The 26,051-nt window shown below is 44.8% G+C and overlaps 2 protein-coding genes across 15 annotated transcripts in view; one reads left to right on the top strand and one right to left on the bottom strand.

The window, feature by feature from the left end:
* The window catches only part of VEPH1 (ventricular zone expressed PH domain containing 1), a 172,595-nt gene that overhangs the window by 88,866 nt on the left and 57,678 nt on the right, over nt 1-26,051 (bottom strand). For all 14 annotated transcript variants that reach the window (XM_079977797.1, XM_079977785.1, XM_079977794.1 and 11 more), the window contains one exon: nt 1,729-1,895. In XM_079977797.1, the coding sequence (XP_079833923.1) occupies nt 1,729-1,895 (167 nt within the window). The remainder of the gene's footprint in view (nt 1-1,728; nt 1,896-26,051) is intronic.
* PTX3 (pentraxin 3) lies at nt 9,768-16,706 on the top strand. The gene is made up of 3 exons (XM_079978133.1): nt 9,768-10,061; nt 10,480-11,022; nt 14,974-16,706. Exons 1-3 carry the CDS (start codon nt 9,929-9,931, stop codon nt 15,591-15,593), a joined length of 1,296 nt encoding a protein of 431 aa, XP_079834259.1. The 5' UTR covers nt 9,768-9,928; the 3' UTR covers nt 15,594-16,706.

Genomic DNA, 26,051 nt, shown 5'->3' on the forward strand with positions numbered 1-26,051 from the left:
CTATATCTCATAAACATCCTTGTGAACCATATCTGAAACATTCAATGTTTCTGTTGTGTGTGTTTTTTGCTTCTTCAAATTCGGGCAAATTTTCACTGTAATCTGGTTCTAAAAACTACTGAAGCCTTTTAAAAACACCTTTATCTTTGCAGATTGAACTACAATAAATGAGTAAGGAATTCTTAAAATATTAAGAAGCTTTAATCAGAAGATGGCTTGATTATGACAGGCATGCTTGCTCCCTTATGCCCCTTTTCTCCTCAAACTGGAAGGCAGCAAGGTCAATCTTGATCATTCTGATACTTTTACGCACATCCCATTAAATCTCTTCTGATCCACTGAAGGACCTAATTGGCTCAATTCTCCATTAACACTGATTGTGACAACATCACTCATCAGGCCAATAACATTTTGGAAACCTGTGACAGTTTATTTGGTAGAATTCATTGAACTTTTACCCAACTCTCTTCTGCAAATTCATACTTGCTGCAATTCATCGACTTGCAAGAACTAAATGAATGGAAAGCCTTTATTTTTGTAGAATTATACAGTCTACCTCCGACTCAGTGCAGGATGCTGCAGATGGTCATTATAAAGATGCAATTAGTATTGTCGTAAACATATGTAAATATATGTGATTGTTCGAGATTATGCAAATGCATCTAAATTTAGTTAAACTTCTGCATAAATAAATATGTTATATATATATATACACACACACCTTCCTCAGATTAATAAAGCAAAAAAGAGCTTTTACTGCTTCAATTTTGCAAGGGCTTATGCGGCTTCAAAGCAAGAAACGGCTTTATGGCCAACTCTGCCACCAGGGCAAGGATCCATTTATACCAGGGGTTAGCAAACTTTTTCAGCAGGGGGCCGGTCAACTGTCCCTCAGACCTTGTGGGGGACCGGATTATATTTGGGGGGGGGATATGAATTTTAAATAAAAGCACACATTCTACTCATGTAAAAACATGCTGATTCCCAGACTGTCCGCGGGCCAGATTTAGAAGGCGATTGGGCCGGATCCGACCCCCGGGCCTTAGTTTGCCTACCCATGATTTATACCCTTCTAAGTCAGGGCTGGGAAACCTGTGGTGCTCCAGATGTTGTGGGACCCCGACTCCCATCAGCCCCAGCCAGCATGCTCAATGGTCAGGGATGGCTGGAACGGTAGTCCAGCAACATCTGCAGGGCTGTAAGTTCACAAACTCCTTTCTAAGGCCATCTGTTTACATTTGTGTGCATAGTCTCAGGTGCGCAAAATAAGTGTTACAGCTGGACAGTTAATTACAAGCAGCGAACAGGCTGAGTAAACGCAGCATCACCTAATATTTACCACACCAGAGTGAAGTCCTGGAGAGAGGGAGGGTTTACGCCAGTGTGCAAATTCCAGCACTCGCAGTGTGAGGGCATAGTCACACGGTGTGTGCAGTGAGCTGCAATTCCGCCAGAGAGAGTGCATTTTCCTGCTTCCCCCTCTTTGTGCCCAATCTCTAAACTGTTTGTGAACTCAGCAAGGTCTAAATGAAAGTTTAGGGTTCAAGGGGCACTACTTGCAAGGAAATACATTGGACGGGCAAACACAATATTTGTGCCTGCTTCTCTGGAGGAGGTCCTAATAACATGGGAAACTTGATTGTGCTGAAAAGGTATTTAAGTTACAGACTCCCTTGAATGAACAGCCACCTACACTAAGGTGGAAAAATATGAATTAATAAATGTTACCTCTGGTTGTTTTTTCTTTGCAACTATAAGCAAAAGCCGTAAAAGGTGCTGCTGTTCAGGCTGCTCCAGATGAGACATCAGCGATACCAGATCCTTCAGGTGGCTGTTAATTGGCTGCGATTGCTTTTCATACAAGCAGGGTAATACGCGTAGCAACATTGCGTTCCCTGTCGAGAAAACGAGAATGGAAGAATAAGAGAGAGCCAGCATGGTCTATCTTGCCAGCAAGTCTCTCCCTTCATAACATCTCTCAAAGCGAAGAGATAAAGTAATAATGGAATTGGCATTTTATTACCCATGATTTCTGGGGAGGAGATTTGTGAAAACTGGTGTTTGTGTTGAAACATATGGCACAACAAAAGGATAATACATATTGCATCAAGAAATCAAAACATTATCTAATGTGGAATGCGGCTAAGCGAGGCAACATGGCCTTGTGCATAAAGCAAGCTGCTTAGATTTTCAAAAAAATGTATCGATATTTAATTGAGCACTAAACCACTGCAAAGGTTACTGCTAAACAAGCATGAAAAGTAAGACAAGCCAATGCATTTTAGCTACCCCCTCCCCATTTGTTGGATTTTTATTTTTTTTTAGAAAACCAAATTAAAAGGAGGTCTGGAAACAATATTTGGTTTTTAAAAGTATAAAATTAGCAAAAAGGTAAACTGAAATACAACCAGTTAGGATGCAATTTCTGGGGACTAGGGAGTTGCTGAAGCATGGAAAATGAAAGAGAACAGCCAGGACAAAAAAAAATATTCTCACACAGTTTTGAAGAGTGTGTTTGAAGATGTGCGTGCACGATTTAATTTGAAGCCAGGCTTCACAGAGAAATCTATAACATGAAACATTGTACAAGCTGGGCCTGGAATGATTGAAGTTCCATGCTGACAGCATATGGGAAACATCTGCCTATCACTATATTACATGGTTTCACTCTCTAAATCTTCTAAACATACTGAAAGCCCCTATGGATTCACTTTCCAGGAAAAAAATGTGTATGCCGATCTCCTATGCTTTCTTTCATTTAAATTTGCTCACTCTCTTAACGTGGAAGACAACCAGGTCACTCATCAGTTGTATGATAGCAGAGTTTCAGACTGTTTAGTAGAAACATCAGCTGTTAGGACATTCCTTCACCCTGTAATTACCAGCATCTGGAATGCCATATGTATAGTTCAACATCTCCAACAATAAAATCACAACTGTCCTAAAAGTCTATACTGTAAGGCACGACCAAATCAGAGTTAGGTTTATGGATGAAGGAGAAATTTATTTGGTTTGCATTTTAAAACAAACTGACCTAATTCACTGCTCCCAAACTTACATGCGTATTGAAGCTATCGGTTGGACTGAACACTTTCCCAAAGTTTGTAAAGCAGTTTTGGTTCAAAAAAACAACACACCCAAATGTGTGTTTTAAGGGAGAAATGTGTATTTGAGGGGGAAATGCAGTGAGAAGAATACGTAACTTTCTATTTCAGGGAAAGAACACATGTAAAATGTACATAATTTAAATGGAAAATCTTCAAATGTTTTTTGGAAACATCTAAAGAACTGACATGGAATCAGATCCTGATTATCCCTCCTTCAATGAAATGTTTGTGCCTGCCTCAGTCCTAATGCTATTAGTTGAAAACCTTTTCAACTAAGGTGCTATTGCAAGAGATGCCTAAAGCGCCTTTTCAATGTTTTGCATTGCTTAGATGTTAATGTCAAATGCTGATAGCATGTCTTCTCCATCAGCTGTTTCTTCTGGCCTGGGACACACGGGGAACAGTTCAAGTAGCCTTCTTTGGGTTTTGAATGACACCCCTGCTCCACTGAGGCTGCAATCCAAACCCACTTATTTGGGTGTAAGCCTCACCAAACTCAACGGGACTTCTGAGTAAGCATGCAAAGAATTGCACCATGAGGCTCTGTGCCTGGGACCCATGGCAGACACTTCAATTTCTCATTAAACAGATACTAAACCACAATATCTCAATGGGGAATGATGTGTTCTTCAAGCCTGCCACTGGTAATGGCAAGCTGTAGCGCCTTCCTAAAAATAAGTTTAAATAACAGCAGCGCCCCAGCAGCACAAGTGGCAGATTTGTCCCTCATCATGTGTCTTGTTCTTATCTTAAGCAGCTTTTTGTGCATGAAACACAGCAACATACGTTGCTGGCATAAGTTATAGGGTAGAATTCAATGTAGTGTTAAGGCAACCAATGTGGTACTAATGCAAGGATTTCTGCTTGCATAACAAAATATTTCCCCTCTCTTCTCCATCCCTTAAATCTATTCTAGGGGCTCCCTCAACCCTCTCGAGCAGATTTTGGGAGGGCAAGGAGACGTGCAGGGGGAAGAGAAGGGAAAAAGTCTATTTGCACAGGCAGAAATCCTGCACTGATGGGATGCATTAGCAGAGTACCACCCCCCTCCCCATTTTTTCTAGCCCTATTAGCAAAGGGACATGGATTCCCCGGGACAGATTCAACTAAACCAGGCATGTCCAAAGTCTGTTTCGGGGTGAAAAAAAAAAAAAAAGCTGAACAACTTCAATCCTAAAAGAAGCTCAACAACTCACGCATGTTCACTTCATCAAATCTGGTTCTCTTTGAAAAATGTTTGGGCATCCCTGGAACAGTTGCACCAGCAGGAGCCAGCATATCAAGTCCCACTAGCACAATGCCCCCCCCCCAGCTTCTCTCCCATATTAGCTCTTGGGGGTCATGAAGCTCTTGGAGGAGGCAGAAGATCATTTCATCTGACAACCAGAAATGCTTGCACTGACAGACCAATCATAATAGCATAATGGTGAATTACACCCTATGTTCATTTTGGGGTCAATGGTGACCAGCAACTCAAGAATGTGTTTCTTCAAGATGGTATCTGTTCCTAGGAACCTGACACAACTCATTCACCAGATGATTAGAATTAAATATAACACATTGAGAAGGGTATCTAAGTAGTACCTCCACATTCAGCGGCAGTCGTTGTTGTTGTCATTGTTGTTTTCATTCCTTTACGTATTTATTTATTTTTTTAAAAGAAAAATCTCAAAGCGGTTAACAACCTACATTAAAGCATCAAATAAAACAATCCAGAGTAAAACATTAATGAAGAAAGTAAAATATAAAGTATACATTCAAACCAACACAATTAACAGGAAACTAAAGTATTACCTTAAAGATTTCAAAACTAAACATTACAAAGGTCAACTATGGAATGCATATTTAATGCAGCAAAGTAAACCAAATTATCTTTAACATTTAAAAAGAACACGTTACTACAGGAAATCAAATATGAAATGCACATTTAAAACAACATAGTTAGCAAGAGAATAATACATTGTCATAAGTGTAGAACATATTTGCTGCTGTTGCTGCCAATCCTGCCAATACCAGTTCATGGTGGGGGTGGCTGAGGAAGCTCAGGCTTGATGACCTGGGTCTCCACCAAGAGACAACAAAGATGGTCTCTGGCCTCTTTAACAGCCTTGACTTGTGTAGTTGGAGTCAATCAGGGCCACACCCTCCATGGCCATGAAGGAAAAGGCCAGAAAAGCAGGAAGCAGGTCTCCCAGAACTCACAGCCAAGATAGCCATGAATGCCAGTTGTCAGGTGCCAAATAGTGGAGGAAGGAGATTGCCTTCATGCTTTGCTTGCTAGATTCCTGGAAAACTCTAGCTGGTGGCCACCATTAGAAACAGGATGCTGGACCATGTTCCTAACTATGATTCAAATGCCTGCTTTAGATATTTCGTGTACACCCTACATCAATCATCTGTTACAAACAAAATTGTGCACACTGCATCATTCTGAAGAAACTTGCACTGCATGACGAGTAACTTCTCACCCTTGTCCTCTTCCACTTTGGATCCATGCCCCCATGGGAAAATGAACAGCATCATCAGTCTTTTAAGTGTAGGAATGTCTGAGTCAGCAGCAGATCAGGAAGGATTTCCTCATAGGCCTGATGGCTATCACACAACTTTTTCCCGCTTCACAGCAAGTCAGTCACTATTGCCAATGCAGTGACTGGACCAGATGAAGGATGCCTCCAATTAAGTAAGCTCCCAGTGAGACAGCAGAACCAACACTCCTACTGGGTTTTGTGTTTTAATGAAAGAGCTCCATGCCTTAACTTATCAGGCCTCCATGAACCAGTCCACTCCTGTTTTAACTATCTAAATTAGGTATCCATTTTTTCTTCACAATACCAGAATAATTCCAGAGGGGCTCTCTGGGATAAGAAGCCTGACATCATCATTACTCACCCATGTTTGTTAAGCCTCCGTAGTGATTTAGAGCTAATGATATATTTCATACTTACTACTAATAGAAAAGAAGTGAGCATGAACCTGGGATTTCCAAATTGACTTCTTCTTTTTTAAAAAAGGATGTGAGCAGATGTTCATTCTTAAATCCAGAGGTGCCTTCAGATATAAACCTTGGAATGCAGTTGAGTCCTTGTGAATTAAAAGGTGTGAGGGAAAAGTTGACCAATGGATTCTTCCGGGGGGGAATTGTTTGGCATGAATTATGAACATAAAAAGGAAGCATCTCTTGCTCCCCTAGCCCATCTTTTGGAAGCTTTCTTTTGATGCTGCTGTGTACAAAGTACTTTCAGATGACCAAATCTTGCCCTGTTGTTGACCCGACATACTACCACTACTGTGTATTCTGGCAAGATGTTTATCAGTCACAGCATAGATGATCGACATTGATAAAGGTTCTGGCAAAGCAGTCACCCATATCATGTTCGTGAATTATGAAAGCATGAGGCCACAGTTGGAAAGAACTGAGTTTTGTAACAGAAATGGCTAGATACCTACAGGGAACTGCTAGGTCTTTTGGAGCCTGTTTCATATGTTATCCATGTGAAGGGACGCCAGATAATTAAAGAGTTGCGCTGATGGCTCCACGCCCAACACTGCGCACGACTGCCCAGTTCTGCATCCAGCTCTCCGATCTCCATGTGTTGAGCGAAGGTCTGAAGGGAGACCGTGCTGTAAACGTGGAGGCTCTTTCCTGCGATTGAGAGCCCCTAGCTACCCTTTAATCCTATGGCTCTTCTAACAGGTGAACAAGAGTACTTTGAGGCAGCTTCTCACTTTAGATTTCTATCTCTCTCAGAACTATGCATTATGTTCCTCGTCTCTTTGCACAATTCAAAAGTGACACAAGGAGCATATATATTGCACTCATGGGTTCATATCCAGTGTTATTTTTAATCAGCACAGCCCCACTGAAAATACTGGACATCACTAACTTAAGTCCATTCATTTCAATGGGTCTGTTCCGAGTAGAGCTAACGGTTATAACCTGTGTATTTTTACTAAAGAACAAAACATTCCCACACAGTAGGAAGCATCTATTCTCTGATGATGATTATAGAATTGTAGAGTGGGAAGGGAAACTGAGGGTCATTTAGTCCAGCCCCCTGCAATGCAGGAATCTCAACTAAATCATCCATGACTGACGGCCATCCAACCTCTGCTTAAAAACCTCCAAGGAAGGAAAGTCCACCACCTCTCATGGGAGTCTGTTCCACTGCCGAACAGCTCTTGCTGTCAGGAAGTTCTTCCTGATGTTTAGTCAGAATCTCATTTATTGTAACTTGAAGACATTGGTTCAGGTCCTAGCCTCTGGAGTAGGAGAAAACCAGCTTGCTCCATCTTCCATGTGACAGCCCTTCAGACACTTGGAGATAGCTATTATATCTGCTCTCAGTCTCCTCTCCTCCAGGCTAAACATACCCAACTCCCTCAACTGTTCTTCATAAGGCTCGGTTTCCAGACCCTTGATCATCTGGGTTGCCCTGCTCTGCACATGATCCAGCTGATCAATATCCTTCTTAAATTGTACTCCCCTATTCCACAAAAGACTGTGCACAATGCAGCTTACAGATACACCGAAACCACAGCCAATTCATAATGAACAAAGTAGGAGGAAATCAATGAACATTTCCACATTTGAAAACCCTGACTGGCAGATCTGGAGGCCAATTCATATGTTAGCTAAATGGCACAGTTCTGCATAGTTGGAGAAAGGCTGTATTTACATGGGCCTGTAATAATGTATGCTGAGCCAAAGCTATGCAGGCTAGAAGTCATGCAACAGCTCAAAAACAGCAGCCTCATATCTTCTGATCCTCTCTCTGCCTTCCAGTAATGTCTACTGAACACGTAACTTGTCATCACTATACTGCAAGCTCCCCCCCCCCCGTCTCTTCTTCATTGGTGGTTGCGCCTGCAGGGGCAGGAAAATCTTCAGCACAGTAGTATCGTTTTGCATATTTCATTTCATTGAACATTACTGAGAGAGGGCGGGTGGCAGCTTGGGTCTGTATTTTGCATGTGTGTAAACCACACAACTCCTCTCTCATCTAGTTCTCCAGCATCAGTGGTATGAGTCATTAAGGACAATGGGTCATTAATTCCCACTTAAGTCTTTCCATTAGTGCCCCCACATCTGAGACTGTGCACCTTTCTGCAGAAGTGACTTTAGGGTAGTGCAACTGGTCACACTGGGTGTCACACTGCAGGGGCAGCTAAAGCAATGCTGTAGAATGGAGTTCAAGAGGTTGGGGAGTGCCAAATTCTAGTGCCGCGCAGGGTGCTTCTGAAATTTGAGAGCCCAAAAGTCTGCCACTGCTTTCTAGCAGGGATATCCTGATTCTCATAGAATAGACATGGGTTCTTTTAAAGTATATTAGTCAGTAGACTAATATATCATACAGGTGACTAAGTATAAATTGGAAGCTGTCACAGACAGTTTCAGTCTCTAGAGAAGGCTCCCCTTCTTGAATAGTTCTAGTATAGTGGATCAAATGTTCACTTTGATCATACATTTTGAATTTCTGTTCCCCAAATTCCAGCTTAACCAGCTACATAGATTGAGGGTGCCCTTGAACAAGGGACATCTTAGAGCCTAAGCATTCCATCTGCAAACCAGGAAGCCCTGTGATCCATCTTGCAGGGCTGTTGTGAGTGTTAGCAAAATCAGGGTTATAATCTAAAGCCACCTGCAGACTACTGTCTAGGTCCAGCAATGCATCTCTGTGGGTAGATGTCAAGGCTTCCTTGAGCAAGTCTTCTCAAGGAAGATCAGCATGCAGAAAAGAATGCTACTGGCAAGGGTGGCGAGGAGAGGAACACATCCAGCGCCTGGCACTTTGTTAGCAGCAGCCCATCCTAGTTCCCAATTTATCCATGATTTAGGAGCCTGGTTAACTCAGTTGGTTAGAACGTGGTGCTGATAACACCAAGGTTGAAGATTTGATCCCTGGAATAGCAGCATATTCTTGCATTGCAGGGCGTTGGACGAGATGGTCCTCAGGATCCTTTCCAACTCTAGAATTCTATGATTTCATGATCCTATGATGGACAGCTGATTGCCAGTCTTAGGGGGGATGAAGAATATGTTCAACTGGTGATAATTGCTGGGAAAACCCAGTCAGATAGGTGGGGTGTAAGTATTATTATTATTATTATTATTATTATTATTATTATTGCAGTGAGCAGCTGCAATTTTATATAGAAAAAGGGGTCTTAGTCCAACCCAATGCATCACTGATTATTATTATTATTATTAAGACATATTTAAATTACTGCATTAAAAAAGCCAACCCAGTACACTTCAATTTGGGAAACTTCAAAGTTATGCAAAATCTTCTTTAAAAAAAAAAAAGAGGATTGTAACTTGGAATGTACTCTAAAATGTTTTCAAATCATAGCTTGAAATCCCAGTCTCTCTTCATTTCAGCAAATTCACAATTTATTTGTTTTCTTGGCTTTTCATCCTTCAGAATATTTTTCAAGAAAAACTAGTTTCCAAGGAGCTTTGCAATTCGTAATAGGAGTTTTCCCCATGATTTCTCCCTTTACACTGCTAGGTAATCCAGCCACATTTCAAACTTTTAAGGTTCAGGATTGTGCAACCTCCCACCCCCCACCCCCTTCTCCTCCCCACAACTCCCATCCAAAAAAAAAAAAAAATTAATAATAACCAGAAGCACTCCGATTACAGCACTAGCACTAGCATTACTCATTCATTCAGGTTCAGGCACTCTCAGAGTATTATTTAAGGGCTTTCTGCAACTCCCTCTCTTAGAATCATCTCTGCTCGGTTTCCTATTAGAGCCCTTTTCATTCAGGGACACGCTGAGACTTTCAAGGAAACAGCTGGGGAATCCTAATTGAAAGAAATGCTTTCCTTTGTGATCCTGTTTTTTGCTCTCTGGTCTCCCTCATCTAGTCAGAACCAGGATGAGTACGATGACCTCTTTTTCTTCAATTTTGACAATGAAGTTGAAAGTGTAATTCCTGCAACGGAAGAAAGTAAGTAGTTCTTTTGCCTATTTTGTCTAAGTCTTGCAAGCTAGCTGTTTCTGTAGCCATCGAAGGAAAGGACATTCAGAGTTCATGTTTCTTATGCTTGCACTGTTGTAAAAGCTGTAGCCAGCTAACCAAAAGCATGGTGATTACAAGATCTTTATAAGTATAAGAAGGCAGACGCCTGTGTTCTTTTCTCTAGTTCCCTTTTACAATGCTAAGGTCGGCCACATAACACCACCAGTACTATTTGAACAAGTCATACCCTTGTCTTCTGGGGAAAGAAAGCAGTGGGAAGTTTTGAAGCACACCGAAAACAGTGTGCTCCAAAAGACTTATTTAAAAGACAACTTTGCTCAAGGAAAAAAATAACCCACAGCACAGAAACATAGATTTAACAGCCGCTGTGTTTATTCTGCTCTAGGTATTTCGTGCGACTGCCAGCGAGAACACACAGAATGGGACAAACTCTTCATCATGCTTGAGAACTCCCAGATGAAAGAGAATATGCTGCTCCACTCCCTCGATGAAATCCTTAAGGTGGAGCTGCAAGCGGTGAGAGGGGAGATGCTCCAGTTAGTGCAGACCTTGGCTGGCACGTGCACCACTTCCACAGAGAAAGCTGCCTCCCAAATTGTGAGCCAAATGGGCCAGATGCTGGCAAAAAGCAGCAGGCAAACTGAGGACTTTCCCGGGGTGCCTCCTGTATCTGTGGAAGGGAAGATCCTCAAAGAGATTCTGCAGCTGAGCCAAAACATGTCCAGCAGGCTGGGTCACATTGAGCACACTTGGCAGAGGGGAGCTGAGGTGGATGCGCAGCAGAGGGGCTTTCTGCAGAGAGACCGATCCAGAGACATGGCAAGTGGGGGCGGTTCCATCCTGAATTCGCTATGGCAAGAACTGCAGGAAACCAAAGCTGAACTGAAAGAAGCCCAAAAAAGGACCACACAGCTCTTGTTGCCATTTGGTAAGTTAAACTCTATTGGCGATGTTAGTTAATAAACTTCACATCCATTCCCAAACAACTGTGTTTAAGCAACTCTTGTTAAATAGCAGCAATCCATGCTTTGATTATACAAGGGGAAGCATTATTGTGAAGCCTGAGATGAAGGCATATTGTGTGGGAGCAGTCTGTCTTTAGCAGATCCCCAGATTGTGCAATATGGCAACCAAAGAACACGAACACACAGCATAAAACCCATTTACAGGATGCCTAACAAGGAGACTATAGCTAGCATAATACTGGATGGTGCCAAAGGCAACATCATTTCCTATATTTGACCAACAGAAAGACTCCTGTACAGTGGTACCTCGGGTTACATACGCTTCAGGTTACATACGTTTCAAGTTACACACTCCGCTAACCCAGAAATAGTGCTTCAGGTTAAGAACTTTGCTTCAGGATAAGAACAGAAATCGGTCTCCGTTGGCACGGCAGCAGCAGGAGGCCCCATTAACTAAAGTGGTCTTCAGGCTAAGAACAGTTTCAGGTTAAGAACAGACCTCTGGAACGAATTAAGTACTTAACCTGAGGTACCACTGTACTGGTCTACAGCCTACACATTTCCAAGGCCTTAATGTCTTCTTGACTCCTGGCTTCCAGCTACAGACTTCCCCTTGTGTTTGCAAGAATAAGAACAATAATCCACAAAAAAACCCCTCTTACTCCATTCCATTTTGGTCCCTTCTTTTCCTTCCTCTTCTCAGCAACCTACCTGCTGCCTCCTTCGCAGCATTCCTCAGAGGCTATTTATGAACAAAACTTGACCCCGTGAGCTCACTGATTATGTCAACACGCTATTCATCAATTCTCATGCTTCAGGGCATAAACAGATTCTCCACAGGGGTTCAGGAAGGCGGAATAGCTTTCACCCTGTGCAGCCCAACTGCACAGCGATCCATCACAAAAAATCCCCTGCAACTTTTCTTTGAAATACCAGCACCATTCAAGTGCTTGGGCAGAAGTCACCATTATGTATGTCATGACTCATGTTACGATGAATAGAATAACCATTTACATAAAATAGTTTTCGAACTTATCCTTCTCTGCTCCAATTTACAACCCAACAAGGATTTTTAAGGCAATACCTAGATGAATATCAATTCCTGAAGTAATCAAGGAAATATTCCACTAAAGGAAAAATGAAGATATTTATAATATTAAGTTAATATAGAGAGGATGGCTCCTGCGTTTAGAACTAGCCACCCAGAACCAGCATTTACCACAGTTCAAGGTTGCCTGCAGCTCTGTGGGGTAAATGATGCCAAATGCAGATTTTGGTTGGCAGTGCCAATCACTGGCCTCCAAAGCATCAGTTGCCTGTGAAACTGAAACATAAAAGTTTCTTTTGTTTTATTTGACTACAGTGGGCCCGAAAAGCAAACAGATGGCTGAATAAACCCATACCATGTGTTGTGTATTCATTAGTCGAAATAGGTAAAATCTCACTGCACAGATATTCCTTTTATACTCATTGATAGAAAGCAGCAGTATGAGAAAGGACTCCTGCACATTCAAGAGAAAGTTTGCAAGAACTACAGTCAACTTCTAAAACAAAAAACTATAAGGAAAAAGTGTTTGTTTGTTTTTTTAATTTGAGAGAGAGAGAGAGAGAGAGAGAGAGAGAGAGAGAGAGAGAGCACATTTTGGTGGAGGGGTGGGGTGCAGGGAAAGTACCCTGTAGCACAGACTGGTGCACACTGACTTTCAAAATATAAGGCCAAATTAAAATATAGTGGTTAAAATGCATTTTTGCATGCACCAGTTTCTGCTTTGAACAGAGCAATTCCCAAGGACCTCTAAGAAATTCTTATTGGCCCTTTGACACTTTTCCCTGGATCAGCATTCTGAGTTGCTTAAAGATGGAGGCATCAGACTAACATTTCTTTTGCAAACCTTTGCAGCTGTGAAATAAAGGTGAAACCACTCATTTTCACTATACTTAAGAGTAACAATCATACAGGTATGATCCAGCCAAAGGTAAGCACATTTAACGCTTGTGGACTTCAATGGGAAAGTTACGCCGCAACTAACTGGCGTGGCTGATGTGTGCCTGCTTTTTTAAGGGCGATCCTGTATCTCCCCTTCCCTTCTCCTTTGTAACATTTGGTAATGCAAAATATATGACGCAACATCACCTTGCAAGGTTGCTCCCACTCCACTTCATTGGCTGCTGCTTGAGAGGTGGGGTAACTCACAATGCAATGATGTCACACATGTTTCACATTATTAGACATTATAGAGGAGAAAGGAGGAGGAGGGGGAGATTCGGGATTTCTGTTTTCTACGGCAGCCGCATGTCAGCTGCAATGTGCAGTCCTGGCCTCAAGCCCACAGAAATTAACGGGACATAAAAACTCTTAACTTTGGCTGGATTCCTTTCTGCATTTTTGCCCAACTGATGAAGTCAGTGTGAAGTCCAGAATAACTCAGCCAAATTCACAGGACCTGCTCTTAATTCACAACAGACTGACTACAGACAGAATTTCATTCCATATGTTTTGATAGGAGGAGGAAGGAAAGTCGTAATATGATTAAGAACAAGAAGAGTGTATTTTTGAAATACCCCACAGATCCCTCTGGAAATCTTTTCTAAAAGAGTTTTCAACAACTGGTTTTGATTTCTTGTGTATTGTGGATTCCTGCCAGGTTGACTCTTAAGGGGTTTTTCTGATCACACTGTTGCTGGTGTCTTATGAAGCTGGTTTTAATTTTGGCTACCCCTTGATAATAAAGCCAGAAATCCTGCTAATTAAAAAGCCATATCTCTGCACACAGCTCTGCTCTCTTTAAAGAAGAGTCCCCACAGAAACATGTCCTAATGCCCCACTTCTCAGTGGTCAAAAGGTTGTTAACACACTCAAAGCCAAAAGCACGTGACTGGCCCGGTTATTACAGCTGTGATTTCAAGATGCATTTTAGCTCTAGGAACTTGATATACAAATGTTCATTGCTCATACATAGCTCATTGCTCATACAATAATATGTCCCCTCCAAAAAATCCTGTGATCTCTTTACTTCTGTATTTATTAGAGCATTTCTATGATTGACCACCACCAGTCCCATAATACACTGATGGCCAAACTTGGCCCTCCAGCTTTTGGGGACTACAATTCCTATCATTCCTGGCCACTGGTCCTGTTACCTAGGGATGATGGGAGTTGTAGTCCAAAAACAGCTGCAGGGCCAAGTTTGGCCATCAGTGCTTGAAGAGTTGGGGCCAGGATAGCCCTCATTTTCTTTTGAATTTGTTCTTTGGTCACTTATATCCCATCAAATAACATGCAGTTCTTGAGGACTACTTTCAACATTGTAAGGTGATATTTGCAAGGTGCCTTTTCTATGTGTTTTTTGAGGTATTACACTCTTTCTGTGTAATACTACTGTTTATTTGGTGTAATACAAGTAATCCCAAACAGGAAATAACATACAATAAAAGTGCCCTAAACAAAGCATCTAATGATGTGCTGATCCTATAAAGGTTTTATGGACACTCGTTTAAAAAAAGATGCCCTGATCAAAATGTCAAGAACACAATCCACAACTGCAATAAATCTTTTCCATCTTCCACTGTCTGTCCTAAAATCTTGCTTCCTTCTATTGTGGGCTTTCAGAAGAACCTTAGTTTTGGAAAACTAAAACTTTCAAACTGGAATTTTGGTGAAAATCCATTTTTAAAATCCCCCAAATTCAGTGGTGGAATATATGTCCTTTTTTTTAAAAAAAAAAAAACCATAAACAGAACTTCATACAAGCAACTCCCAGTTTGCATTGGGGTTGCATTCCAGGTCATTCAAGGTCGTAGATATGGAGATGTATGGATGGTGCCGTTTTGGTTCCCTAAGGAATGACACTCTTATAATTACTTTGGTTGTAACTTAACTGGTTGATGATAACATCATTCCGTTATTTTTGCAGGTTGTGAGATGGCCCTTTTATTCCCAATGCGCTCCAAAAAGATATATGTGAGTGTTCACCCAACTTCCACAATGGTGCTCTACTCCTTCACTGTCTGCACATGGGTTAAAATGACGGAAATTCTAGACAAAACTATTGTATTCTCCTATGGAACAAAGATAAATCCCCATGAAATTCAGTTGTATCTGAGCAATGATTCAGCTGTTCTTGCTGTAAGCAATGACAACAACAAGGTCATCGCCCAACATGTCGTCTCTTCTGGACGGTGGATTCACCTTTGTGGCATTTGGAGCACAGTTAATGGAAGTATTTCACTGTGGGTAAACGGGAAGGTGGTGGCTGCCTCCACAGAAATTGCTGAGGACCACATCGTTCCAGATGGTGGGATTTTGAAGATTGGCCAAGAAAAGAATCGCTGCTGTGATGGAGGCAGTCTCGATGAATCTTTAGCTTTCTCTGGGAAAATAACTGGCTTTAATATTTGGAACAGAGTCCTCAGCGGCAAAGAGATAACAAGACAAGCTGGAGAAGAGGCTTGTAACATTCGTGGCAACTTAGTTGGGTGGGGGGTTACAGAGCTTCTGCCTCATGGAGGAGCTCAGTATGTTTTTGGGCCCTGAACAGATGCCCTTCAAAAGTCCATGTAAAGACATCAAATGCAGAAAATCTAGGAAGCCTGAATGTTTAAGGATCTGGTCATACAAAGAGCTTCCACAGGGAAGTTGCTTTATAACTCAATAGACAAGCAGTGATATGGGGGTGGGGGGGTGGGAATGCTTAATTCATGAGGTGCCACTTCAGCCTAGTCCACACAGGAACCCTTGGATAAGGCTCAGCATGGCAAAAAGCCTCCAAGTGACTGTAGCAGCTACAACTACATCACTCTAATATTTTCCCACTCTCCTCTGTTGTTCTGAGTCCAAGAAGGAAAAAAGTTGTGCCAGAGGGAGGGTAAGGGGATGAGTAGCACTGAGAGACGGTTAGAAGATAGCAGACATTATCTGCTGCTAGAACAAGTAGTTACTAAGTCAGTGGGAGGCCTTCTCGCCACAAGGAACCTCATTCTCTGGGGCACAGAAACAGCTGCCACAAGGAACAATTTAAAATGGCTTCCATATGGCAGCCATACTATGTGCTCTTAAATATATCTCATGATGAGTTAGTACTGTAAGCAAGCAGCTCTAAACTGAGGTGTGGATGAAATGTTGTCTCAGCAAGCAAAAGTTAAAACATAATCAAAAGTAGTTTGCGAAATTATTCAATAATTATATTGGAAAACAGTCTATGCAGAAGCTGTTCTCACTCATAGCAAATAGGTGTCATTCATGATAATCCAAGGACAGATTTTGGCTCAATAACTTTCCTTAAGTAAATATATGCAAACAAATGGCTGGAGCTCTTTTTCTGCAGAGCTAATATGCTGTCTTCTGGATATCCTCTGTTTGTAGATTTTATATTAGTAATGTGAATTTTACAGATGTACCATATAAGAGTATTGAAGTAACGTTTGCTGTTTTGTTTTGTTTTTTGTTGCAACTGATATGTACACCTTAATAAAGCTAGTGCCGTGTCCAAGATATTATTTATACTGGAAACCAACCTAGCATTCAGATAATTGTAATTTTCTTGTTTGGAATGGATACAGCTGTACTATATTGTAAATTGATTTTGTACTAACATTATTGAAATTATTTTTTATAAAATTGTACTGTAAATAAAAATGCTTTATCAGACTGGTATTTCTTATAGTTTTATTCAAGAGGTCTGAATTGCCAAAGCAAGCACAGCTTTGGAATGGCATGTCTCTTTCCTCTTGTCTTTCTTGTCCATACAATCTATGTACAGTGATGCCTTGGTTCTCAAACACCTTGGTTCCCAAACACCGAAAACCTGGAAGTAAGTGTTCTGGTTTTTGAACGTTTTTCAGAAGCTGAATGTCCGATGCGGCTGTCTGCTATTGTTTCCAGGGCGCCTGCACCAATCAGAAGCTGTGCCTCGGTTTTCAAACATTTCAGAAGTCAAATGGACTTCCAGAATGGATTGAGTTTGGCGCTTTTGTTTTTGCTATTTATTTTGCTATTTAGTTTTTGAGGCTTTTTCAGTTAATTTGTTTTTGTGACTGTGTGGAACCCAGTTCAGCTACTGATTGATTGATTGATTGATTGATTGATTGATTGATTGACTGTGGAAATGGATAAAAGCCCCTTCCACATCCAAACAATGACTATCATCAGTGCAGGTAAGAAATTTTTTTTTTATCATCTACAATACTGCCTTATTTATTTTATAGTATAGTACATTGATTATTGCTTTCATTTTATGGATCAGTGGTCTCGTTATATAGTAAAATTCATGTTAAATCGCTGTTTTAGGGGTTGTTTTTAAAAGTCTGGAATGGATTAATCCATTTTGCATTACTTTCTATGGGAAAGCGTGCCTTGGTTTTGGAACGCTTTGGTTTTGGAATGGACTTCCGGAACGGATTAAGTTTGAGAACCAAGGTACCACTGTATGCTTCTCTGCAAACAGAATAATCTCACATAAGAGTTCATATTCAGGGGCCTGAGAAGTGAGTAATACTCAATGGTGCCCAAATAAAACTGTACTAAACTAAGCCAGATGAAATCAAGGCCTGTACTTGATCTTTGGTCATTCCAGCAAAACCTGCTCTATGAGAACTGCAAAAGCTACTGTATGGGAACTAGAACAGCCTTCTCCAACCTCATGCTTTCCAGAAGGATTGGACTACTGATCCCATTATCCCTGGCCATGCTGGCTGGGGCTGATAGGAGATGTTGTACAAAACATCCAGAGGGCACCAAGATGGGGAAGGCAGGAACAGAAGACAGCAGGGATGAGGTCTCTGATTGTCCCATGATAGGGAATTATCCTAAAAGGGAGCAAGTTAATGGACTCCAGTGAGCTAGCTGGCCAGAAATAGAATCACTTTAAACTTCTGCACCATCAGAAGGAGAAACTGTGGTGGTATAGCAGATTATAGATAGCTTAATACCACCTTTGTGTCAACAGCTGCCAGTGCAAGGGGAAAGCCTTGCCACAGTAGTTAACACGTTGGTTACTTCACGACTGGATCACTGCAATGCGCTCTATGTGGGGCTTCCCTTGTGCTTGATCCAGAAGCTGCAGTTAGTGCAGAATGCTGCAATTGCTGATTACATCAGCTCAAGGGCAACAAGGGAACCACAGATGTACTTATACCAAGCCCCTTAAAGCCCAATCCTTTAAACAGCTGTGCTAGCAAAGCATGAAGTTTTAATCCCAGTTAATTGCACTAAAGAAACTGAAAAGCTCTTGGGTACTTTTAAAGGAAAGATTTTAGCTCAGTGGTAGAGCATCTGCTTTGCATACAGAAGGTCCTAAATTCAATCCTGGGATAGGTCAGTCAGTAGAGCATTAGACTCTTCATGCCAGGGTTGTGGGTTCAAATCCCATGTCGGGCAAAAGAATTCCTGCATTGCAGGGGTTTCAACTAGATGACCGTCATGGTCCCTTCCAACTCTACAATTCTGTGATTCTGTGATTTCAAGGTACGGCTGGGAGAGATAACCCATTAGCCAAAGTAGGGGAATCTGAACCCAGTCTCAACTGTCCGGGTCCCAAACAGCTGGCCAACACTATCATAGATATAACAGCTCTATGCACACACACCCCACAGCTAGAATCTTGCACCTAGCATCCATTTGCATACACAAAAATGCAGACAAGTTAGGAACATGTGCACAGAAGCACATTTTTGCATGCACATAGGCCATCTATGGATTAGGGTGTCTGCTCATTCATGCATATATATTTTTCAAATTCTCCCGCTTTCTTACAAATAATAATAACAACAGAAGGCAGCCTGCTTGTTTCTTAGTTCCTACAGCATCTCTACGAAACTAAACATTCCTTGCAATTTCATCTTAGATATCCAGAGCAACACCTACTGGTCAAATGATGGAAATGAAAAGAAGAAAGAAAATAAATGGGATATAAGTTAAATACTACGAAGAACTCTTAACTATATTTAAGTTAATGACAGAGTCATTGTTGCGTGTAATTTATAAAAATTGACCCATAGCAAGCAAGGAATGGCATGGAAGTGGTAGACACAGGAGTAAACAGCAGCCTAGTTTTTACACATGCACTCAGGGTATGTACACAATGAGCGCTCCCCGCTTAAAACGGGGGGCGCCCTTTGCGTGGACATGCGCAACCCTAGATCTGGAGCGGCCCCATCAGCATCAGATCTGGAGCGGCCTTTTTAGGCCACAGGGAGGCCCGCTGCATTTTGGGAGGCCTGGCTGGGCCTTGGGGAGACTCCGCCGTGTTCCGCGGCCTAGTCGGACCTCCGGCGGCCCTGGAGCCTCCCCTGGGCGGCAGGGGCCTTCCCGCTGCCCCCACGATCGCCGGGGGGGGCCACGCGGCCTCCCCCGGCTCTGGAGGCCTAGCTAGGCCTCAGGGAGGCCTGGCTGGGCCTCGGGGAGGCTCTGCCGTGTGCCGTGGCCTAATCGGGCCTCCGGCGGCCCTGGAACCTCCCCTGGTCAGCGGGGGGGGGGACCTCTGCAGCCAGCAGGCATACCCGCTCCCCCAGATGGTCCTGGGGGACAGTGTGGTCCTGGGGGACAGTGTGGGCCTCTGCTTGCCCCACCCCCCCTTAAACTGTGTGGCGGGGGGTCCGCATCACGGGGCCCTGCCAAGCCGCTGTAGGACTGGTCCCTGTTGGGGGCGTGCAGGGCCTGCTTGGTGGTGGCTCCATGCCTGCAGCCATTTCAATGGCGACCACGTGGCGGCAGCCATTGTGCCGGTGGCTGCATGGCGGCGGCCATCCTGGATCTGGCTGCATGGCGGCGGTCATGCCTCGGTGGTCCTCAGGCACACCTATGGCCTCATTAGGTACGTATTGGTTTTACATCTCACCATCATGGCTTGCCAGCAGGTGCAGCGGACAGCAGGCATCGCGCTCATTATCGACGAGGGGAGACTGCCCATGGACCTCAACTGAAATCTGTGCAGTGATTTTCTAAACTATTGCTTGCTTTATTTTGCAGCCTTCAGTTGCGATTCCTGCTGCGACTCAGTTCTTGCCTTATCTCCTCCCCTCCCATTAATTGTACCCTTACCTTTATCACTAGCGTGTGTTTGCAAATTAATAGCGAGCATTTCCTACCAATCATTGCCCCCCCTTTTCTACGGATTCCCTAGCATACCCCACTCTATTAGCCCCACACCATGCCACCAAAGCGTCAGGCTGCTTCTCCCCGCACCAGAAGGGGCACCGTAAGGGGTGCGCCCACCAAGCCTGCCCAGAGACAGGCGACTGGACAGTGAAAGGCGCGTGCGACCAGGGAGGAGTAGCCCAAACCCAAGAAGACCGCCCCCAAGAGGGCAGCGGCACCTAGAGGGTCTTCTGGGTCCATAAGCCTTGGCAAGCCGCGCCGGCAGGGGGTCGGCTGCGAAGCCGAGACATACAGAGAGCTCCTCCTCTACCCGCTCCTCCCTTAGTAGCAGTCTCTCGCACTCGGTGCGTGGAGACAGTAAGGACAGGACCATTGCCCGGCTGAGGCGCCGCCTGTAGCGGCGGGATTCGCGCAGAGGGAGCTCGGGGTCACCTCACGGCCGCAGGCGAGGGCGCAGTAGCAGCTCCGCTAACCGCCGTGCTCAGGTAGGTGGGTCACGTTCATCATCCGCATCCACCAGGCGCAGAGGTAGGTCCCCCCGTTCCAGCTTCTCTGACAGGTACAAGAGTAAAAAGAGCCCTGAGTCGCACAGATTGCGTCATCGCGGGAGGAAACACCGCAAATCCAGGAGGAGGGGCCACAAGTCCAAGAGGGACTCTTCTGGATCATCTAGTTCCTCAGGTAGGTCCAGCTCCACTGATGGTGAACGGGGAGGGAGCATCAAAGGCTATTGGGTTACAAGCCCCCACGCCCCAGGGCTGCCGCACTGGGTCTGGCGGCACCGCAACCGGAGACACAGGCGGGAACGCATCCTTAATGGGGAGTTCGTGGATTTGTTTGATCTGCTATCCCCAGCCTCTTCGACATGCCTAAAATCTAAATCCGCCGAGCAGAGGAAAAAAGATAAAAAAGTGAGTGTTGAGCGTACCTTTCGTAATTGGCTCACTGCATACACCACTTACATGGGTATTATAGTCGCTAGTTACCCTGACAGGGGTTGGCACCTGACCAACTACCTACTTATCATCCTAAAGGCTGAAGCCATGTCTGGAGAGGCGGTGGCACTCTCCTATGACCAGGCATTCAGGGAGCGGGCGGCAGGAGACGACACAGCTAGATGGGATATCAAAGATGATGACGTGTGGTCTGAGTTGGTTGCCCCATTCTTCAAGAAAGGGCCCGACAATGTGAAACAGTCCAAATACCAATCCAAGGCCCCCAAGAGATCTTGCTGGGAGTATAACAACGGTTCCTGCTTCAGAGAAAAATGCCGATTTGCTCATGAATGCGAGTGCTGTAGTGGATCTCACCCCGCCACAAAATGTTTTCGGGGGAAGAAGCTTTTTCGAGGCTCCCGCGGATCAGGCGCAGGCACATCTCAAGACAAAAGAGAGGCCGGAGCCTCTACAAGCTCCTCTGGCACACAGCAAAGCAAAAACAATGCCCGCAAATAGTGTTCTCCTTTCCCTAGCCCCCTCACCCATATCTCTATCAGCAATGCTGCCTTTTTTACACCAGTACCCCAATAAAGAGGCAGCAAAATACATTCAGGAGGGCTTTAAGGAAGGTTTCCACATCCCAGTGGTAGGCACCCCCTCATGCACCAATCCCCCCAACCAAAAGTCTGTCCGAGATATGCCACACAATGCCGAGAAGAAGATCTCCAAAGAACACTTGCTGGGGCGAGTGGCAGGTCCCTTCGCAGAACCTCCATTTCCTAACCTCATAGTGTCTCCACTAGGTATCGTACCTAAGAAGGCCCCAGGCGAGTTTCGATTAATACATAACCTTTCTTACCCAAAGGGTGGGTCAGTAAATGATGCCATTCCCCAAGAACAATGCTCAGTCAAATATGCATCTCTTGATCAGGCAATCAGGCTGGTTAGGGAGTGCGGCCCGGGTGTGCTCATGGCAAAATGTGACATCGAATCGGCCTTCCGGCTGTTACCAGTCCACCCCAGGGACTTCTGGTTGCTAGGTTTCAAATTCCAGGACCAATGGTACTTTGACAAAGCTATGCCCATGGGCTGTTCCATCGCATGCGCTGCATTTGAAACCTTCAGCACATTCGTGGAATGGGCCATGAAACGCAGGTCAGGGTCCCACCGCAGATGACTACTTTTTGGTCCAGCCAGTGGGCTCAGATGCGTGCGCTAGGGCGCTGGCATGCTTCATTCAGCTGGCGGCTGAACTGGGCATCCCATTGGCAGCGGACAAGACCGAAGGTCCAACCACTGTCATCTCATATCTGGGTATTGAACTGGATTCTGTCAGCCAAACCTCTCGCCTGCCCCTGGCCAAACTCACCACGTTGAGGGAATTGATAACTACCATGATGGCCCAGAAAAAGACCATGTTGCGTCAGGTCCAGACACTCTTAGGACACCTCAATTTTGCATGCAGGCCCTGTCGCGCCTTTTGCGCACGCCTAGCCTGTCTCATGGCTGGCGGTGTTGCCCCCCATCACCACATCAGGGTCACCCACACTATAAGGGAAGACCTCAAAATATGGCTGACCTTCCTGGAAAGTTACAATGGGGTGTCCTTTTGGCAAGATTGGCTGCTGCCTAAGGAACAGCTACAGGTGGACTCTGACGCCTCTGGTCGCTTTGGCTTTGGCGTCTACTTCAGGGGTCACTGGTGTGCGCAGCCTTGGCTGACATCTTGGCACGCGGAGGGCATTACACGCGATTTAACTTTTCTTGAGATCTTCCCAATCCTAGTGGCTCTCCGTGTTTGGGGGCACCTCCTCAAGGACACCAGGGTGTGCTTCTGGTCGGACAACCAGGTGGTGGTAAGAATCATTGCGAAGCAATCTGCAAAATCCAACAGGGTAATTCGCGTGCTCCGTCTCTTCGTGCTGGAATGTCTGAAAGGTAACATCTCCTTTTCCACACGGTTCATCCCGGGCCTCAATAACGACATTGCAGATGCCCTGTCTCGCTTTCAGATGGAGCGTTTTCGCGACCTAGCACCCGAGGCCGATCAACTCCCAGAAGCCTTTCCGGAGGACCTCTGGGAACTTGGACGAGAGAAGTGACAGCAGGAGTTCTGAGCGCCCTTGCACCATCAACATTGCAGTCCTACACCAGAGCATGGTCCCAATTCGAGGGGTTCAGAGATAAGTTTGGTTTACGATGCAGACGTGCAGCCAAGGAGTCTGATGTTCTAAAATATTTGGTTCACCTAAAGCGTAGGGGCATGGCCCTTAAGACCATCAGCCTGCACAAGGCCGCTATCTCGTACTTCAGCAACTGTTTTTGGCTCCCAGACCCCTGTAACACTTTCCATGTAAGGAAGCTTATTGCAGGGTGGCGTCGCTCCCACCCGCCCATTCCAGATAAGAGGAGGCCAGTAACCACAGAGATCCTCCGGCTGATCTGGGATGCGCTCCCCAGTATTTGCTGGTCCAACTATGAGGTTAGGCTCTTCAGGACAGCCTTCTCCCTGGCCTTCTTTGGTGCGCTCCGTATCGGAGAGTGCATTGGGTGCACATTGTCACCTCATCGCAGGGGCTTGTCTGTGGCTGATATCAACCTTGACAGGCGCATGATACAAGTCAAAATCCGAGCCTCCAAAACCGATCAACTAGGTAGGGGTTCCATGCTAAGTCTAGCCTCCTCCCCACACACTGGACCATGCCCTGTCTTGGACACACACAAATTCCTGAAGGTACGTCCTCCGGGACCAGGCCCCCTCCTCATTCACGCATCAGGCCGCCCCATGACCCGTTGCCAATTTGTCTCAATATTGCGTAAGGCCATCCATGCTTGTGGAGGCGACCCGGCACGATTTTCCGGGCATTCCTTTCGTATCGGTGCAGCAACCACGGCAGCTGCAAGCGGCCTCCCGGCAGAACACATAAAAACAATGGGGCAGTGGCGTTCAGCTGCCTTCAAAGGCTACATTAGATACAACCAGCAGGCACTGACAGATACCATATAATCCTTTCTTTCAGGCTCAACCCCCAAACATGTGTGGATCTTCGGCCACAGCATAGTGCATTGGGCGGCTGTCCATGCCACCACCGGTCCAAACGGAGAACATCTGGGTCTGCAGCCAAAGATCTCCATTTCCTGGTTCGGACAACGTGGAATGCGATGGGATGCCCTGCTCTCTCGGTTGCGTCACAAGCTTGCGTTCCACCACCCGCCAAACGCGGTTGTGCTCCACCTCGGCGAAAATGACTTGGTCATTCGTAAAAGCATAATTCTGATCAAAACAGCGATCGCAGACCTGGAAAGTGTACACGCCACTCACCCCAATATCACGATTTTCTCGTTCGAACTTCTGCCACGCTTGCATTGGCGTGGCAACATCAAAATCCACTAGACTTAATTACACTGTTGAAAAAATCAATAGGGCAGTGCGCTCTGCAACCACTCGCATGGGAGGTCGGGTCGTGAAACACCCCAACATTAAAGTTTACATGAAGGAGCTATTTTGGCCCGATGGCGTGCACCTATTGGACCTTGGTAACGAGCATTGGCTGAGCGACATCAGGCATGGCCTGATTGACTGGTTGGAGGATGGCAAAGGGGCTTTTCAGATGTAGGTAGTCTTGGCGGTATCACGCCTTGGGCGGAATCCTTTAGTCCATCTTCCTCTTTGCGGCGGCGATACCAGGGTTCCCCGTTAAAGGGGTTTCTGAAGGGAGGCTTTGACCGTACGCCGAAAGGTCGTCATTGCTCTCCCCTGTGGCGGCGGCGTAACGGGGGCGGCTATCTCTGCTTGAACATATGTTCTCCAGAGCCGGCCTATCCCCCACAAACACACTGGATAACCCTGAAGCTCCCTAGGTCCCCAGCTGGGGACTGGGGAGGGAGAACGCCCAATGCCTGAGCCAAGGTCTACCCACATTTGAAATTTAATAAAGTTGTGGCCAATTTAATCCCATAGCACGTTGTCTTGAGTCGTTATTCCACATGACGGGAGGGACCGCTCGGGATCTGGGGACTCCGCCTGTCCACGCAATACGCTTTATTATTATTATTAATTGAATTTATATACAGTCCTATACCCGGAGGTCTCAGGGCGGTTTACTCTGGCTTCAGTGCATTGCCACCTCTGTTCTTTGAACTCATGTACACTCGACGTTATCCACAGTTACGCACAATCCACTGGTTTCTTCTGAAAATGCTGCTTTTGATGCATTTTCCCTAAGACTAGTTTCACTCTGACTACTCCAAAATTGTTTGAGTGGTGAATTCCAGGTGTATACAGTGGAACGATTTCCTGGGGTTGACCCAACATGTCTAATGTGGTGGGGTGCAGTGCTTATTTTTTTTTAATAGAAAGGAAGGTGCCACGACTCACCATGAAGTTGTCACAGAAAGTGCCAACCTTTAAACATTGGGGACGGGGGGGGGGGTAAGGTGCTGGTACTGCATACCCTTGAGTTCCCCCAGAAAAAAAACCACTGGTGGGATGTGTGTGTGCATATCATGGAGGAGTATCCCACTTCCCACGCACTGCAATCTTACCAGTGTCTACTCATAAGGACATATTCAATTGGACTTACTCCCTGGTAAGGAGGTTAGGATTGTGTTCATTTTTTAAAAAGAGGTGGTAATTCTACTCAGCAGATTTATGCCCAACCCAAATTTTAAAAAAGAAAAGAAAATGCTTGCTATTGTCAGGTTCCACCAATTCCATCAGTGCATTTATGGGTGCTTTGCAGCTATAGAAACCCATCAGGAACCTCTGGAATGCCTGCATGAATTCTTTTGCAGACACTCCCTGGGCTATGTAGAAAGTCACTATCTGTTTCGAGTGGAAGGGATGATTTGCAGGCATGGAGGGGGCCAGACAAGATAACATCTGGAGTTCCTTCCAACTCTTTAATTCTCTGATTCCATAACGCAGCCTTCCCTGACCGTTGTCCATTATGCCCAGGGA

This window comes from Podarcis cretensis (assembly GCF_951804945.1).
Source record: "Podarcis cretensis genome assembly, chromosome: 5".
NCBI lineage: Eukaryota > Metazoa > Chordata > Lepidosauria > Squamata > Lacertidae > Podarcis > Podarcis cretensis.

Excerpts from the sequence above, each read along its gene's own strand:
- PTX3 (XM_079978133.1), top strand. The coding sequence starts at position 9,929 with ATGCTTTCCTTTGTGATCCTGTTTTTTGCTCTCTGGTCTCCCTCATCT. Across the intron at positions 10,062-10,479 it reads AATTCCTGCAACGGAAGAAA|GTATTTCGTGCGACTGCCAG; the intron begins GTAAGTAGTTCT and ends ATTCTGCTCTAG. Across the intron at positions 11,023-14,973 it reads ACAGCTCTTGTTGCCATTTG|GTTGTGAGATGGCCCTTTTA; the intron begins GTAAGTTAAACT and ends TTATTTTTGCAG.